The sequence below is a fragment of the Diceros bicornis genome, chromosome 10, assembly GCF_020826845.1.
Source record: "Diceros bicornis minor isolate mBicDic1 chromosome 10, mDicBic1.mat.cur, whole genome shotgun sequence".
Lineage (NCBI taxonomy): Eukaryota > Metazoa > Chordata > Mammalia > Perissodactyla > Rhinocerotidae > Diceros > Diceros bicornis.
This window is the reverse complement of record NC_080749.1, coordinates 82893907-82911115: the sequence shown is the minus strand read 5'-3', so window position 1 is coordinate 82911115 and position 17209 is coordinate 82893907. Positions and strand designations below refer to the sequence as shown.

Genomic DNA, 17209 nt, shown 5'->3' with positions numbered 1-17209 from the left:
CAGGTTCTGTGGTAGGTATCCACCCTATGGGCCTAGAGAGCCAAATCCCGCACGAAATGAACCCCGAGAGGAAAGGAGAAAGGAGTCTCATGTCCTTTGATGGTAAGTGCTCTCCAAACCCACGAGCTCCCTTGGAAGCAGAATGAGAGAGGGAAAGGGGAGGAAGAGAGAGAACTTCCAGGACTTCAATTAGATTAATTGTTTTTCTCACAAGCAAGCGAAACAAGGCAGGGGCAGGGGGCCCATTTGTTCTGAATGCAAATGGCCGGGGAAGAGTGTTAAAAATACCTCGCAGAGCAGGACACTGTGAGGCCGGATGTGTCTTTCTAAACACGAAAATTAATAAGATTGAGAGAGAAACAGGGAGTGGAGGGGACTGGGGGAGGGAGAGAGAATTAGGGACGAGGTTAAGTAGTGGAGGCTTGACCCCAACAGAGACGTTCTGACAATCTGGCACTGGGGGAAAGAGACCTCAGAAAGATTTTTTTCTGACCTTCCTGACCTGTTCAGTTGAAGCCAGAAGCATGGAATGGGGGAGGGGTAGGAAGACAGGAGCTACTCAGGAAGGATGATACGCCCGAAGAGAACCTGAAAGTCCAGCTCTGGCCAGAGGCAACCCCTTTGTCCCTTCCTGCTGCCAGAGACCCGGCAGCCTTAGTTCTCCCATCGCTGGGCTGAGCCCTGTGAGCAGAAGGTGGCCCGTAGCCCCAACCAGGCAGGAGCAAGTTTTCCTGGCCTTTCCAACTTCCTGACACGTTTTAAGCCATGTTCAACAGCTCCCCAAGTTTTCTTCCCAAAGCCATGCCTTCTGCCTTTGCCACTATGAATATACATAAGACGACCTCTTAGCCATTTCCCTGGGAGATTTGCTGCCATAAGCAACACAGAATTTGGCCCTCAGTCGAGAGAGGCGCTTAGTCAAATTTCTCTGAGCTCAGACCCAAGCCCTCTGTACATTATTCTTTAGTTTGTGCCAACCTTCTGCAGCCAGCCAGAGGCACCAGGAGCAAAAACACCTTATAAAGAAGCTCTTCTAACAGAATTTCTTGGTCAAGCCCACTGGCAGGGAATCAGCAGCCTTGAGATGCTGTGCAAATGTATCCAGGCTGTGCATTTAACTCAGACAAAGAGGAACTGATTAGTTACCCTTTGTCATCCATTGAGTCAAGAGTGGATCTGGGATTAGAAACCCCATCTCATGACTCCTCATCACATGAGGGGTCCATCTGGGAAACCCTTCAGTTTTCAACAAAGATTACCTCTTCTTAAAGAAAACTATTAGGTAGGTGCAAAGTAGTCCTGGGGGATAACAATGACATCGGCTGACTGCACCTCACAGGCCAGCACTGGTGAAAGAGGGGCCTCGTCTCCTCCACGAGGAAGCGCCGGCCCGGACCTACGCCTGCTCTCTTGCACCTTTCCTGCCAGCTGGCCACTGCATTAATTGTTCAGTGCTCGTAATGCCTTGGTCACAAGGAATGCTCAGATTATTTATTAATCATAAGGGGGCACTGGACCCCCGTCAGAGCAGCGGCACATTGCGGGTTCCCGTTTGGAGCAGGACATGATCGTTGGCATATTCTTTCCTGCAGAAAACTCTCACTTTTCTTTCCATGAGGGGACTTGAAGATGGAGCCCACTAGACAGTACATCCGTTGTACCCAGGACAGTACACGGACATTAGGACGCTGCCTGCTCTCTCCCCTTAACTTACAGGGACCTTGGTGTTAACATGGCATTTCTAAAGCACTCACAGATGTCTACACGTCCACTTGGTATCTCCTAAGCCACACATTTATTTCCAAGGTGGCAGGACCGATGTTGTAAGACCGGCTGGGTCACCTCTGGTGACCTACCTAACTTCTCTGGGTGTCGGTTTTCTTATCTGCAAAATGGAGGTCATAATAGCCCCAACTTCCCAGGGCTGTTATGAGAATTGAATGGATTGATACATATAAAGCAATGGGGAGAGTATTTGTTAAATAAATCTATAACACCCGCTTTGGGATGCTAACCTATGCAGCACAGAAACCAAGAATCAGTGTGAATCTTAGACCCACCAGTGTAGACTCAGATTTTGAACTCTCTTTCTGTAAGGAAACCACCTGCTGCTTCATAAAAGAACAGCCTGGTCCTCCACGGCTGGATGCAGAGGAAGCCTCCACTTGGGGATCTGGCTACTATTTTATTAAGGAAGCTTGTGGGGTTCCCACATGTGGAAATGGGTAGATCTCCAAGGGGAAGGAAAATCCCAAAGCCAAGAGCTGGCACTTTGCAGTCCCCCCGCTGCCCTACATGGGATTCTCCTCCACCGCCAGCTCTTGAAGATAGGGTGCTACTCTTTACACTCTTCACTCAAGAAGGCTCTTTCCTCCTCGCCATGGGATCAACCAGGGCTTTATCTGAAGGAGAACGCCATCTTGAGGTTTCCCTCTGGGCCAGGATCCACCAGTGGGTAGCAGGTCCCGGAGCGAGGGGTGCTGCCATCAGGGGGCAGACGTGGGAGGAGAGGAGGGGAAGTGCAGGAGTGTGCTGCTTGGGGGGTCACGGGGCACAGGGTGGTGCTTACTTGCAGTCATGCTTCTCAATTTCGAAGTGAGGGTTGAAGTTGAGGACAATCTTCTGGTTGGGTTCGGGGGCGTAAACAATCCACTCGCAGTTCTGGTGGGATGGGTAGTCCTGGGGGTAACCTGGGGAGGTGATGTAGCCAGCATCTTTGGAATTCAAACGACCTCCACAGGGTGGTTCTGAAAGAGAAGGCAAACAACCCAAAGAACTTCAAATATGCTCCAGCCTTTCCGCCCCCCCCCTTGTTTCTCTTCCCTACCAGTGGCTGACTGAAGCCGCTGTACAGGCCTTTTATGGCAGTCCAGAAGGCTAACCTACTTACTCATTCAGTGGAAGAGATTATTTCAGCTCATCCTCCCCCCGCAACTCACCCAACTACACGCACACACACACACACTCTCCCCAAGTGAAAATATTCCAGAAAACAGTCATAAATATTCCCGATTACATGGCCTGAGATTAAAAAAACAAGAACACTGCAAACTTAACATGCCTGCCTGGCTTTTCCTGTCTCCCCTCCTTGGCCCATCTTCTCCTCGCTCAAGCCTCTCATCTCTATCTTTATCTCATAAATCCTTCATGTTCTTCGGTGTCTCCCAGCCCAGGCAGCAGAAGTAAAGGCTCCGGGAACTGACGGAGCGGTTTTGTGGTGCCAACCCACGGGCGAGCCTGGTAACAATTAACCTGCGATGTGGAGGAAGCATTTTCAGCTCTGGGCCAGAACAGGCCCTGGAGGGTGATTTCAGCTTATTTTTTTTTTTTTTTTAGAGAAAGGAAAAGCAAAACCCCCAAACATTTAATTCCACATGCACCACAAATTTGATTTATTATTTCATTATACACCAAGGGGAAAAATCTGCATCGGAGAATCCACTGGCACTGACCTCAGAGTTTTGACAAAAGTGCTTTGTGCTGAGTGGAGGCCCGTGTTTTTTCCGTGCTTTCTGCCCACTGTCCCTTCTGCCTGGTCCCCACCACCAGAGTGTGCTGCTACCAGCCTATTAAAAGGCGGCTGCAGGGGAGCAGCTGGCCCCCCTCCCAGCGGTGCCTGGTTGGAGGTAAACAGCTTTGCATGGGCCAGGAGGGAAGGGGGGATCTTCAAAGGCAGAGAAGGCGGGTGATGACATTTGAAGAATCTCATATATTGGGGAGTGAAGTTCTGCAATCCCAGGAGGGGTCCTGGGAAATGGGGGGTTTTGCTTAATACCAAAGACGGGAAGGCACAAGAGACCTGGAAACCCTCAGAAGCCTCTTGGAGACCTTCCTGCGATGTGAGCCTCTTTTAGCATCAATCAGGATTTAATATCGCCATCTGCATGGAGCAGCATGGGCCCGTGAATTATGTATCACGGCGCAGCAGCCACCCTACAGGTCAGGGCTCTCTCCCGTGTTCGCTCTTTGAGGGAAAGGGTCATGCATTTTTTAACTCTACAGGTGCACTTGACTGTTCCCCGTGTCTGCTGGCGTTACTGTCCTCAGACCTCTGCTCTAGATTACCAGCCTCTAACAGGCTCTAAATGCATAAAACATGGGCACGCTGCGCAATGGCGGTGGGGACACACAAATCCACACAAGTAGCCTTTTAGGCCTCGCGCCTCCAAGAGCTCAAACTGTGCCGTGTTGACCTGCCCAGAATCTAATGGATTTGGCTTCCATTTCCTACTGGGTGGAAAACAAAAGCAGGCCATTTCCTCTGGCTGGAAGAGACCACATCATCCTCTAACTAACGACCCTGCACCCTCCCCAGGCCGGAAGGACAGTGAGCCCAGCCCTCCCACCCAGACAGAGACGAGGCTAGCAGTGGGGCCGAGGGCCGCCCGCCCCTCTGCAGCCAATCCCTGCAGGCTTTCCGGGTAACCACACCACTCACCCACGTTGGGCACCCACTATCTTCCAGGAGGTCAACCTGTAGCCCATTGGCCCTGGCTCACGCACGTGAAGTAGGGCTGTGAGTGGCCCTCTGAGCAGGTGGGGGTGCGGGACTCAGGTTGCCAGCTGTCTTACCAAGCTGGCGGGAGGGGGCATGTTCTTCTGGGGACAGCTCCTCTGCCAGCTATTCTGCTGAAAACTGCAGCCCTGCCACCAACTCATCCCAAACCACACTTTGGCCTTGGAAGTCAGCAGAGGGAAGATGAGCTGGGCTCCTGGTAGTAACCACTATGGTTTCCATGTCACCCGCGCTCTCTCCTCTCTCCTCCACCCCCTCCTTCCCTGCTTCTCTCCAAGCACTCTCGAAAGAAGAACCTTTCCCCTCAATTCCCTGCCCCCCAAGTTCAAGCTTTTTGTAATTAGACCGCACACACATAATCAGCAAAAAGACAAGGAAACTTCCTCCTTGGAAGGTTTCATATCTCGTCCACACCAGAAGTAATCATTTCCCCACTTAAAAAAAATTTAAACTATATATATATCCCATAGCTGACAGTCTGCATTTTCTGCTGTTAAAAACTTAATCAACAAAAAGTAAAAGGAGTAATCCATTTCTTTTTTTCTGTCCTTTCTTTATCTGAAGAAAACAAGGCATTTATTAAAATATTTGAGTACTCGTTAAAACATCTGCCTGGCTGGTGTGTGGTAAACCTTTTCACTATCTGAACATTTATAATCTCACGTTCTTGTTCGCATGACATCACACCCAGAAACACACACTCGCACACAGATCTGGAACATACCTCAGGCGTGTGTACATACTAGAAATTCACACTAGTCCTGTACACACTTTCACACCCTCTCATAAAATATTACACATCATTTGCACGGACATACAGCCACGGAGATAAATACTAGAATTTCCGTCCCTGTTGTTCTTGGAGAGAAGTGAATTCTTGAAATATATCAGTAAAAATTGTAAAGAAAACACACTTAATCCTTCTCCACCTCCTCTTGATAGCTGATCTTTCATTTCCAGGTTTGGGGGCTTTTCATTTCTTAAATACAAACACGCCTCCAGCAGCACCGAGCCAGACTTTCTTCTGAAGAGCTTTACCACCCACGACTTTGGAGGCCCTCACGGTGCTCCAAAACCAGCGGCATGAATGCCCCCTGCCCCGCTTCAGAGAAGTCCGGCCCTCGGAAGAGGGTTGACCGCGAGGGCAAACCCCTTTAGGCCAATCTCCACACACAGAAGGGAAGTTGACAGTGGTGGAGCATGAGCCACGGAGCCTGTTTGGTGAGTTGACAGGGACTTCTTTCTCCAGCGATTACGTGAATACCTTTCACCTGGGGCAAACCCAGGCCTGGAGTGTTCTGAGCAGTTTTCTCCTACATCTGGGAGGGAGGCCTGAGGGAGGGGCCAGGTCAGGCCTGATCAAGACCTCAGAGGCCCAGGGACGAAAGGACTCAAGTGGCACCTCCAGATGTAATTCGAAATAAAAGGAATACTAAGTTCTCAAGTCACAAAGGTCTGATTTTTCCCCCATAATGACTACTTAGATGTTTTTATGACACAGAAAATGTCAGAGTATTTCTGATATTTGTATCTTTCTGTCTCTCTTTTTGTTTTTTCTCAGGTGCTCTTGCTTAGCTGGTGGCCCAAGCACGGTCTGATGAGGCCTGCGGATAACCCGGCCTGGGATCAGGCAGAGGGACTGTACCCACCCACTTCAACTTTGGGGCACTCGACCAGCTTCAGAAGGAACTCGCCCTCCTACAGCACCCAACTTAAGACAATCACTGGGTTAGCTGAACTGAGGAGAAAGTCCTTCCTTCGCAAAAACGGGGCCTTTGGGCCAGCTGGCTGTGGGACGGGGGTCAGGTTGTTGTCGAAGGGGGGCCTGGGGTGGCGGGGACCAGGCTACTGGGAGGGGGCTGGCGTGAGCAAGCAGGGGATGCAGCATCTGGACTCTTGACCTCGAGATCTTCCTGGGTCAGCGTCTGGAGCTGTAACTCAACGAGGGGTTGAATTAAGGGCCTAGTTTTCAAAACTCTTTTTAGAAGTGTTTATTCGTTTTTTCCTTGAACAAAACTCTACCCAAGGTGCAGAGCAGATAAAAGTGGAGCTCCTCTTGGGTTGGGGAGGGAGGTGGCCAGAAGCAGTGTGGAGCCCGGGCCTCACTCCTCTCTCATCTCTGAAGGGCCTTCTTTGTAAGAATATCGGGGCTTCCTGCAACTGGGCTGGAAACCCACTGAACCCAATCTCAGTTCCCTTGTCACTTCAGAATGCCTTGGATGGAGAAGGAGCCTTGGAAGACCCATATTTCTTCTCTATACCTGAGGGCACCTGGCGGAGAAAGGCAGTCGGTCTCATTTCCTCTGGAAATGATCCACTTTATTTACTTATAATTTATCCTTCATCCACAGCATAATCCCATCCTGTTCCTATTTCTGCAGCATTGTTTTCATTTCATCATTAGCAAGGCAAAGAAGCAGCTCTTTCTCCTACTGAGAAAGAGAGAAGGCTGTCACCTTGCTGCTTACCCGTAAGAAGCCTAGTGTTCGACTATGGTCTCGCCACTGGCACGCTGTGTGACCTGGGGTTAGTCAGTGAACAACTCTGAGCCTTGTTTTCTCCCCTATAAAGTGAAGGCAGTGACTCTAAAGACCAGTTCCAGTTCTGAAATTCAAAGCCCGTACTAATGAGGTGGGAACAGGTCCTATAACCCAGAGATTGAACCAGAAATCAAAAAGATTCTCCACCTTCCTAGACAACAAGACATTTATCCAAGGTGTTACTCCTGTTTCATCTCCTTGGTAAGCCTGAAACAAAACTCCAAGATTCTTTGGATGAACATGTCTGTCTTGCATTATGGAGAGTTCAAATGTCTCTTTTAACCACATTAGCTCTACTGACGTGAGTTTCTTTTCTGAACCGAGTCTGTGGCTGTGTATTTATAAATATTATGGATACACAGTTCCGTGTGTGAGCATGTCAACAACAGAGATGCATGAAAAGAAAAACCAAAAAGAGTGTCTTCAAGTCCCTCACTCGCATCATCTCAGTCCTCTCTCAGGGTTGGAACCAAATTTTGCTCCCTAACCCTGGATAAGCTGCTTTTTAAGAGTTATTTCTGTGAGCTGAGGCTGAGATTTTGTTTTATTCAAAGCGACTTTAGCCTGTCACAAGACAGTCTCATAAAAATTGCATCTTGGCTTAAGCTGGGGAGAAACGAGCCAATCCATCAGCCCAGGAATGCGGCTGTGTGACCACTTCCTAAGGCGACTGGGAAGGGGATGCAATCTATTCAATTTATGGGGCCTGGTGGCAGTGAAAGATGCACTCCTGAAGGCACAGCAGATGGAAATCCTTGTGAAATTTGCAGTGATAAAGTTCAAAATCTGAATAAAAGAACCTCTGGGAGGGCAGGACGGAGGGAATCAGACACCCAGCACATGAGCATGGAAAGGAGGAAGTGACGAGGCCGACTCCTTCTCCAGTGAATTCAGCAAGGAGAGAGCTGGAAACGGGGTCTGGAAACAGGGCCTTTGGAAAAGCTCTGCCCCTCAATCTGGATTCTAAAAATGAACCTTCATTTAACGGTTAAAATGTAAGTTTGATGCGATTACCTCCCTGACCTCGGATCATGCCACCTGTGGTAACCTTGTTATTTGTCATCTTATATCATAAACAAATGCAGTTCCAATAGGGCAGCCAATATAATATCATTAGTTTATATTTATGTCCATTCTTTGCAGCCCTCTTTGCAAATGCAATTTTGATGCCATTGATGAGAGATGTGGGATTACAATTCCTGACCATTTCACAGACATTTGGGAAGGAAATAGAAGGAGGATAATTTTGAGGTCTCTCCAAAAACCAAAGGAGAAAAAAAGGTAATATAATACTTTTTTCATTTATTTTGATTAACTGAAGGCTTCTGTTGAAACGGCAATTACTCCCCGTTGGTTAGTAAATGAAACCAAACCCCTTGGCCTAGCAATTTGGGCCTTGCATTTAGCCCAAGCTATTATTTCCAACCTTATTTGCAATTTCCCCCCACACACATTCTAAACTGCAGTTTTGAGTGTTCTCCAAATAAGACCAGTGTCCATTTCTCTGCTCTCATCTTCCCCTTCCCCTGGTGTGCTGCTCCCAGCTCTAAATCCCATCTCTCCTCTCAGTCCAGGCTCAGATGCCACTTCCGCTCTCCCTGACCTCCCACACCAAGAGGTGTTTTTCCCAGCCTCTGAGGTGGAAGCTCTTCAGCATCTTCTAAGGTGTGCGAGAGCTCGGGACAGCCTGCCCCGCTCTGCTGGACCGCCACAACTTGAGGGCAAGACTCCTTTCTGATTCATCTTTGGCTAACCTTAAAGGGTCAACCTAGAGCATTTCCCACAAGTCAGCCTCAATGAGCTTTGATGAATTAATGAATTAATAATTGGCTAAAGTAACTCCAAAAGTATCACTAGATAGCCCAAATTCTAAGAAAGCCTTATCACAACCTGTTCTGCTTCTCCAGCTGCCAGCCTTCCTTCCCAGCCCACAGCTGCGATGAAAGGCGACCATTCCTTAGTGGTGAGCTGACAGTCTAAATAACTCGTCTGGGATAATAACACCCAGTCACAGCTCAAGGAGGACCAGTGTGAACCAGGCCTCGGAGGACACTCCACCCTCAGATAATGATGAAGTTCAACAGAGACTTACATTTTAATTCTAATGATGGTAAAATCAATTTACGTGAGGGCTTTCTTGCCCCCCAACTCCACCCTTCCAGTGGCAAGTTCTAGAAACTTGCTGTCAGTAGCACAGGGAATACGCAAACTATTACTTCATCACTAAACTGTTGGCTGGTAACCAACTGCCTCTTGCTGGGTTTCAGCTCACTTCTCTCTACCCATCCCTCCCCATCTCTCCTCCCCGGCCCCCGATATGCCTTCAGGGCACATCTGTTTTATTTTTCCCCTTTATCAAAACAATTATTATTACCGCTCAGTCCAGTAATTTGCCATTCCCTCTATCTTCTTCGCTGACAGACTGGCCAGCAGCCGGATCCCTGGTTATCACAGGATCTTTGGAGGCAGTGAGCAGGTACGCAGCCCAGTCCACTGCCCGCTCCTGGGGAGAGCTTGCCTTTTGTTATTCCTGGCCCCTCCCTTTTCTCTGGATTAGATCATGACTCTTCTATGAAGACCCAGAGGGAAATGGGATTATGAAGAGTCTTGCTGGGTAAAAGCTATTTTGTCTTTATGATGACTTTTTTAAGTTCAGCTGCTGAGGGGCCTTCATGGCGGGGTAGAAGTTATCACACATTCGGGGAAGCTTCTTCAACGCGTTGCCCCCTGCTGAGCACACTTTCAGTGATGGGGGATGGAAGAGGAGGAGAGGAAAGGAGAGAGATGAAAAAAATCAGCAGAGGTGAGAACACTGAAAGCAGAGGAACAAGATGAGAAGAAGCACAAAGAGGAGACGTAAATCTAAGACGAGCACCAGCAGAGGCTACTCGTCTCTGAAGAGCAGAGTGCCGAGAAGTGTCTGACGCTCGTGAAACGCAGACAAGGGTTTAGTGGGGTAAGAGCTGAGGATGAATAATTATTTACTTATTAAAAAAACTGATTAAAATTACATAAACTTACCACGATGGTTATAGTGTGCTCTGATCACAAGATACAGTTACCCCACTGAAGCTGTTTTGAAGATTAAATGACTTTAGAACAGGCTCACTATGTACTAAACGGTATTCCATGTAGTCTGACATAGCACAACAACCCTGTGAAGCAGCTACTATTATCACACACACTTTACAGGTAAGGAAACTGAAGAGCAGAAGGATTAAGTCCTCTGGATCACAGAGCTGGCGAGTGGCTGAGCTGGACTTTAAACCCAGGCAGTCTGGCTCCAATGCTTCCGAAGTTGGGAGTCCAGTGAGGGTCTCCCCAAAACTTTCCAATGACAAACTGATTTAGCGGCATTCAGGGAAAGACAAATGTTTTGCCTGTTTGAAAACTCCCTTTTCCCTGCCTGTGCCAGCAATCTGTCTGTGTGAACAATGAGAGATGTGTTCAGGGCTGGGGTGTGAGTGGGCTGGAAGCACTTAACACCTTCTCCCTCCCTGCGCGCACAGGCGCTCAGCTCCTTGGCATCCTGGCCCTCTTTCCTGTGTCCTGGAAACCAGGCTGTGTGTTGAGGGGGAGGTGGTGAGAATAGGATGCTCAGGTCTGAAACTGTGTGTCACAACACCCAAGGGTTTTTTGTTGGCAATTCCCACTCTTCTCTTTCCTCTCAATCCCACTTTTCCCTATCCTAAATGCCATGTTGTTATTGTCCTACGGGACAGGAGCAGCATTTTCAGAAATGGGGGATTTATTTTTATAGCACAGCTGGTCTGCCAAAGGTCACATAATTTGGCAACATTCCCAGTGGTTAAAAATTAATTTCTCCTTATTAATACAACCAAGGTCCCACAGGATCAGAGCTCAGCCTTATCTAAACTTGACAGCTTCCTAAACCTTTAGAAGATGCTTTCTCCTGGAGTGGCCATGCTATAAGGCCACTGTGTCCTGGAATCCGGCTCCACTGAATCCTGCTAGGTAATGCAACCATTAAGCCCCTCAGCCATTCCTCTGGAAGGCAGAGAAAGCTTTGAAAAATGCTGTAGGCTCTCCAGGACAAAATTTCGTAGTATCTTCCAGGAATGGGTTAATTAAAAAAAAAAAAGGTGAATTCCTTACCTGGAAGAATCAGTACAAAGACTAACTTCTGGGGATCAAACACATGTCTCGTCTGTGCCTCAAAGATTATCCAGTGGCAAATGACTGTCAGATGATAAAATACCTCAGATATGTTAACAATACTACAAACTACTGCCCAGCTGTCACTTTTCAAGTCCTTTCTCGTCAGTGTAAGAAATTAAAAAGGTATTATTATGCTTCTGCTCCACTGGTTAAAAAAGGAAAATCGGATCTCTACTTCCTAAAGTCTTTCCACACCGGACTTTTGGGGAATATATACTGAAAACCCTTTACCAGTGAACCTGGCTCTGAATTCTGTCAACTCAGAATCGTCCCACACTTGGGTCACCCAGAGTCAGCTTATGCTCTGGATTGCTTTAATGAGCAGTTGAGTGAAAGGAAAAACACCAGGCAAGGGCCTCAGAAGCATCTAATCCATGATATCCCTCCCCACTGAACCCCCCAGACCCTCTCCACTGTTCTCTGTATCCATGTCTCATTGCATCTGAACTGGCATTCAGACTCCTGGCTCTGTCTACACCTGGAGAACAGGAACTGGCCTTTCAGTGGTGGAAGGTGGACCTTGCGTTCAACAGCAGGGGACGAGAGCCACTTGGTGCACCAGGAGTCCTGTCTGGATAGCCTGCCAACCTTCCATTTGGCAGCTGGGTGCTCTGTGGCCTAATCTGAGGGCTCCAGAGAATGACATGAAAGTCCTAACCTGGCATCTCAGATTCCACCAGGCCCATCTTGCACAAGAAGGGGCTTGCCCTGCAGCCCTCGGGGCGGGGTGGGGGTGGGGTGGGGGGTGTCTCCTCCTTCCATGGGTTTGCACTGTGTGCTCGGTTGGTAACTGACAACAGCTTCACTCCCTCCAGTGGCTGCTTATGGGGTAAAAGTGTGCTGGGCACCCTTTGAATGCGTGCACGAGACCAGTCCCCAGAGCCTAGAGCAAGCTGTCGTGTAGAATCTAGGAGTTTATAGTTTTGATTGCAAATTATCATGGCTGTCCATAGCCATTCCGCATTTTGGAGAGACAGGCTTAAAAAGAAACCCTCTTCAAACCCTTCTCCAGCGCCTGGACGTCACTGCTTCTCTTTCAGGATTTGTTTGAACCCAGACCTGTCTCCCACAGCCAATTTACACTTCTTATCTGATCAGCGAGTCCAGACTGAAGGTTGAATTGACCGCCTCTGCCCGTGTCCATGGCAATGGTGTTAAAACCCAAGCACAGATCAAAGCTCTCCAGGCGAAGGGGGTGGGGGCTGGTTATATGGTCCGGGCTCTTTTGGCCCCAGGCAATATATCCCGGAGGTAGGGACATTAGGACTGAGAGTTGCCACCCTCTGAAGAAACCCATTGTCAGGGCCTGAATGATTTCCTGAGCAAAACCTAGTCCCCCGCGGATCCCGATTAACTCCAGCAAAGGGGAGTTTCTCGGCGGGCGCCGACCGGGAACGGCTAGCGCCAGGGGGCTCTCCTCTCCGCCTGAAACCGAAAGGAAGGGAGGCGGAGGGAGGTAGGGAGCGGGGAGCACACGCCAATAAACTAGAGCGCCCAGCTCCTCTCCTTGCAGAGAAATTCAACCTGAGCCGCAGACGCGGCCACACGGACGCGCCGGATCCCCTAAGCTTCGCCTGGAAAGCTGATTCCCACCCCCACACCCCATGATGCCCAGACGGGCTACGCGTTCATCATCACCCCCCTCGCCCGCAGCCCCTGGACGTGGCCCTGCAGGTGCCCCTACCCAGCCGCCGGGCGCCCAGGACCTGGTGGGAAACCCGCAGGGCGGGCGGCCCGGGCGAAGGGTGGGGGCAGCCATTCAAGCAGGGTTCGCCTCGCCTCCATTAACTTGTGTTGATAGTAAAGAGAAATCAATCAGGGAAAATGAAGCACTGGCCGGGAATATTCCTTTTTCTCACGTGGAAAAGCAAAGAGCGAAGCGGCGGGGGAGGGGGGCTCTCCGGCCACCGCAGAGGCTTCGCCCGAGCAGAGAGCGCAGCCGCGAGGGAACTTTCTGGCAATGAGCAGCGTCGAGGAAATGCTGCAGGCTTCTCCCTGGGGGTGTCCCTGATCGGGGGAGGAGGGGACAAGGCTGGAGGAGTTGGAGGCGGCCAACTTCGCCCAGGCTTGAGCCTCGTTTTGCTTTCGCTGGGAAAATTTTTGCCTAACAGAATGTTTATGGATTGCTCGGCTCTGATTCTGCCGCGTAGCCCAAACAAATCGATGTGGCGTTAGGGACGGCGCTGGGGGTGGGTGGGAGGCAGGTGGGCCGGGGGGCCGCGTCCCCACCACCTGGGCGCCCGCACGCCGCGTGCTCTTCACCTGTCCCGGCACACAGGCGGGCGCCCGGCGCGCAGCGCGACTACAGGCGGGGCAATTGGGCGCGTTCCCGGGGCTCGAGGGGCTCCTTTCAGCCTCTTTCCGCCCTCCGCTCCGAAATCCCACCCCGGCTTCCCGCTGCCCAACTCGGCCAGCGCCCGGATCCCTGGCCCCTCCGAGCCGGCGCCCCAAGGGCGAGGGGCGGGCGGCGGGGTGGGGGAATGCGGCGTAGAGCGGCGCGGGAGGCAGGAGGGGGCGCTCGGGCAGGGCCCACCCGGTGGCCCCGAGTCCCCGAGCACGGGCGGGAGGGAGGCAGGCAAGCGGCGGCGGCGACGCGGCGTGGCAAGGAGTGGGGGAGCGTGGTGCGCGACGCCCACGCGGCCTCTCCGCAGCCCGCCAGTCCGAGGTGCAGAGCGCCGCGACCACGGGGTTATTTGCTCAATTGCTTCCCCGCATGCCCCTTCCTCCCTCCCTTTCTCTGACTCCTTCTCGGAATGGGTTCCCGCCGCTGGGCCCGGCCCCCTCCCGTCCGGCGAGCACCGAGTGAGTCAGAGGTCTAGCTGGGCCTCGCCCTTTGCCACCCGCCGCCAGCTCTCCGGGTGCCAATCGGCTGCTACCACGGAAAGCCCGAGCGGCCCGTGGCTTGCGATCGCATTCTCGGGCGGCTGGAGAATATCCACCCTGGGCGGCTCCCAGCTCCGCGTCCCAACAGGAGGTCCCACCCCGGGTTCGAGGCTGCCTGCGGCCTCTTCGTGGATGACCTGCCCCGCGCTCCGCGCCTCTAGCCTTCTCTAGAAGTGACGCAGCGCGGCCTGGGGCTAGAGTAGGAGGGGGCTCTGCAGAGAGCGCGGGAGGCAGGTGGCAGAGCGGGAGTGGGTCCGAGCGGGTGTCGCTCACACACGTACACACTCCACGCAGCGCTGGGGGACAGATGTGCGAACATCTGGGGTAGGAGATGGCTCCTGAGTGTTCACCACCTCTCCTGCTCCGCACAGCACACAGAACCTGAAGTTGTATGTGCATGTGTGTGTGTGCCGCTGTGTGCGCGCGCTCGGGCGCCGGGTCCTACCCGAATCCTTGCCTGAATACATAATATACCCCGGGCATCCTCACCGCGCGCTGGCGCGCGCACACACAGCGAATCACACAAACATACATAATTTATGCAGCATCCAGGTCTGTGGGAGGTAATTTAATTTCGCTTCAAGATGAGAATTTAGAATTAAGGCAAGAGTGGATGGGGAGGCACGGGAAATCGCCCCAGTGGGACCTGCACCCATCTCTTTGATTGGATTTACAGCTGTCCTGAAGAGCAGTTGTGGCAGAGAATGAGCAGCAAAGGTGGGGATTTGGAGAGCAAGGGCATGCCTGAGTCTTCCTCCCTCGCAAATAAACACCGGAGCTTAAAGTGGGGTGTGTGGTGTGTTGGTGGGTGAGGGCCAGAGGACCAGGCACAGTGCTTCCTCTTCAGTTAATCCAGGCTCCCAGGACGCACTAGCCCTGATGATGGGGGAGGTGCCCAGGAAGCTGCAGGGTTAGCCCTACCACTGCGGCCCTAGCCTCAAAGGGCCTTGGTAAGGGCACTCAGGATGGCTTTTTCTCTCCTCCCTTTTCCCTATTTCCTCCATAGATGGTTTCCCCTTCTCAGTCACCTGTAGCAGCTTCTAAGAGTTTTGTCAGATTCCAGACACTGTTCTCAGAGGGGAGAGGGGCTCACCCTGGAGAGTGGTGTGGGGAAGGAAGGACAAGCCCCACTGGGTTCCCCGAAACCAGAGGTCCCTTCTCAAGGAGTGCAGCACTTGCCAGCCCTCCCTGGACAAATGCTGGCCCCAGATTGTTCTGGGCCTTGCAGTGCTTATCTCTGCAGTCTATCCACACACCCTTTTGACAGTGCTTGAGAACAAATTCCACTCAAAAGTTTCTAACGACTTCACAAGAGAGAGACCTTCGAGGGCCACACTGTTTTATCTAATAATAATTTTTAAAAGAACATATGATTTACTTTCCCAGAAAATGCAGGAATTCGGGAAAGAGCAGGGACGACCAACAGCCCAAGCCCCTAGCCCAGCAGCTAGCTCGCTCCACCAGCCTCAGCCCTGTGATTTTGAGGCGGATGCACACATTCTACAAAGAACCCACAGCATTGGAAAAGCAAAACTAGACTCTTGTCTTTCCCAAGCCCTTCAGTTAACATTGCTCAGTGTAGCTAAGTGTAGGGAATGCAAATGATTTATATTTCGCTGGCTAGGTTGAAGAAACTCAAGGGAGATGTGTTCTGCTTCAAGACAGAGGGGGAAAAAATCCCAAAAACTGTAATGCAAAGGCTTTGTAGTATTTTTAAACCTTTGATTCAGTCCATATGTGACATCTGAACACCGCCAGATTCTATGTTTCAAAACACACACACAGCACACACACACACTCCTAGCAGGAGAGAAAAGTTGGGTTTTAGCAGCAGCGGTGGTGTAGGAAGGGCCGGCTGGGCTCTCTAAATTATTCAGTACTGAGGGAGCTCCTTCTATGCCATTCCGTGTGGTCCCCCTGCATTGGCAGTTGTTTTTAAAAGGGAAAAGCATGATGAAATGAATAGAAAAAACTTTCAGGGCTTACCTGGTTGGCCTCTCACTTCGTGTCCCGAGAAGTAGAGAGCTAAGAAAACCCAGGTGAGAGGAAACATTTCCATTTTGGAGAAGGAGGCTTTCTCCGAGCCGGATTTGTAAATTTCCTGTACAATTGTAAGTCTTTGTGTTTTTCTCTCTCTTATGTTCGTCCTTAGAGTGTCTCCTGCAAAGGTTTCTAGTGGTCAGTGTTTCCCTCTTGGGTCCTGGCGGTTGGTCTTCACCTTTATTCTTGCTGAATCTCCACCTCGCCAGGAGGAGGGCAGCTCTTGAAATCAGCAAAGAGGGAGCAAGCCGGGAAGAGGGGACGGGTTTCCTCTCTTAAAAACAAAACGTATCTATGTCCTCTCCAGTTCCTCAAAGTGTCATTTCCTTTATCCTACATCACGAATATTTCCCGACAGCCAAGCGTAAAAAAATAAGAAGAAGAAAAATAAAAGCCAAGACTTGCCTTGGGCATCACCCGGCCCCCAGGCAGCCCTGTGATCGCAGAGGCGTAAACTGACACACGTCCCCAGCACCGGGACCCACACGCGGGCTGAGGACCCACCGCCGGACGGCCCGAGGGGGAGGCGGCCGCCCTGCTCGCGCCCTCGCCGGGTTCCTCCAGCGGGAGCCTTCCCCAAAGGCTACACCCGCTCGGCCAGCCTCTCGAGGGGAGTCTGAGGAAGCAAGCCGCTGCCGCTGCTGCTGCCGGTGCGGCGGCGGCCGGGATCGCGGGGAGTGAGCGCGCCCCTCTCCGAGTCGGCTCGCGCCCGCCCTCGCCTCCACCTCGCCCAGCGCCTCGCCTAGTGTCTGCGCGTCTGAGGATGTGCCGGGGCGGGCTGCGGGCCGGTGCCTCGCTCGCGTTCTCTGCTTCCCCTCCGGCTCCCCTCTGCCTTTTCAGGCCGAGCAGCATGTGGATGTCAGAGCGGCGGCAGAGCTATCCGATTACGCGCCGGCTCAGGGCCCGCCCCTTCTGTGTTCCTGATTAAAGAGGCAGCCGCGGAGGCGCGCGGCTCACAGCCCAGCGCCGCGGCACCCAGCTGGGGCGGGGCGGCGGCGGCTCCCCCTGGCCGCCGCCAGATCAAAGTTCAGGCAGCTCCCACCCAGCCGTC

At 51.7% G+C, this 17209-nt stretch overlaps 1 protein-coding gene across 2 annotated transcripts in view; it reads right to left on the bottom strand.

Moving 5' to 3' along the window:
- Nucleotides 1-16995, bottom strand: part of NRP2 (neuropilin 2) — a 112251-nt gene extending 95256 nt beyond the window's left edge. The window contains exons 1-2 of one of the 2 annotated variants that reach the window (XM_058549668.1): nt 16105-16995; nt 2570-2747 (exon numbers count right to left, since the gene is read on the bottom strand). In XM_058549668.1, coding sequence (XP_058405651.1) covers nt 2570-2747; nt 16105-16177 — 251 coding nt within the window. In that variant the 5' untranslated portion in view covers nt 16178-16995. The remainder of the gene's footprint in view (nt 1-2569; nt 2748-16104) is intronic. The other variant, XM_058549667.1, reaches the window with a different exon arrangement.
- Nucleotides 16996-17209: the final 214 nt, after the last annotated feature.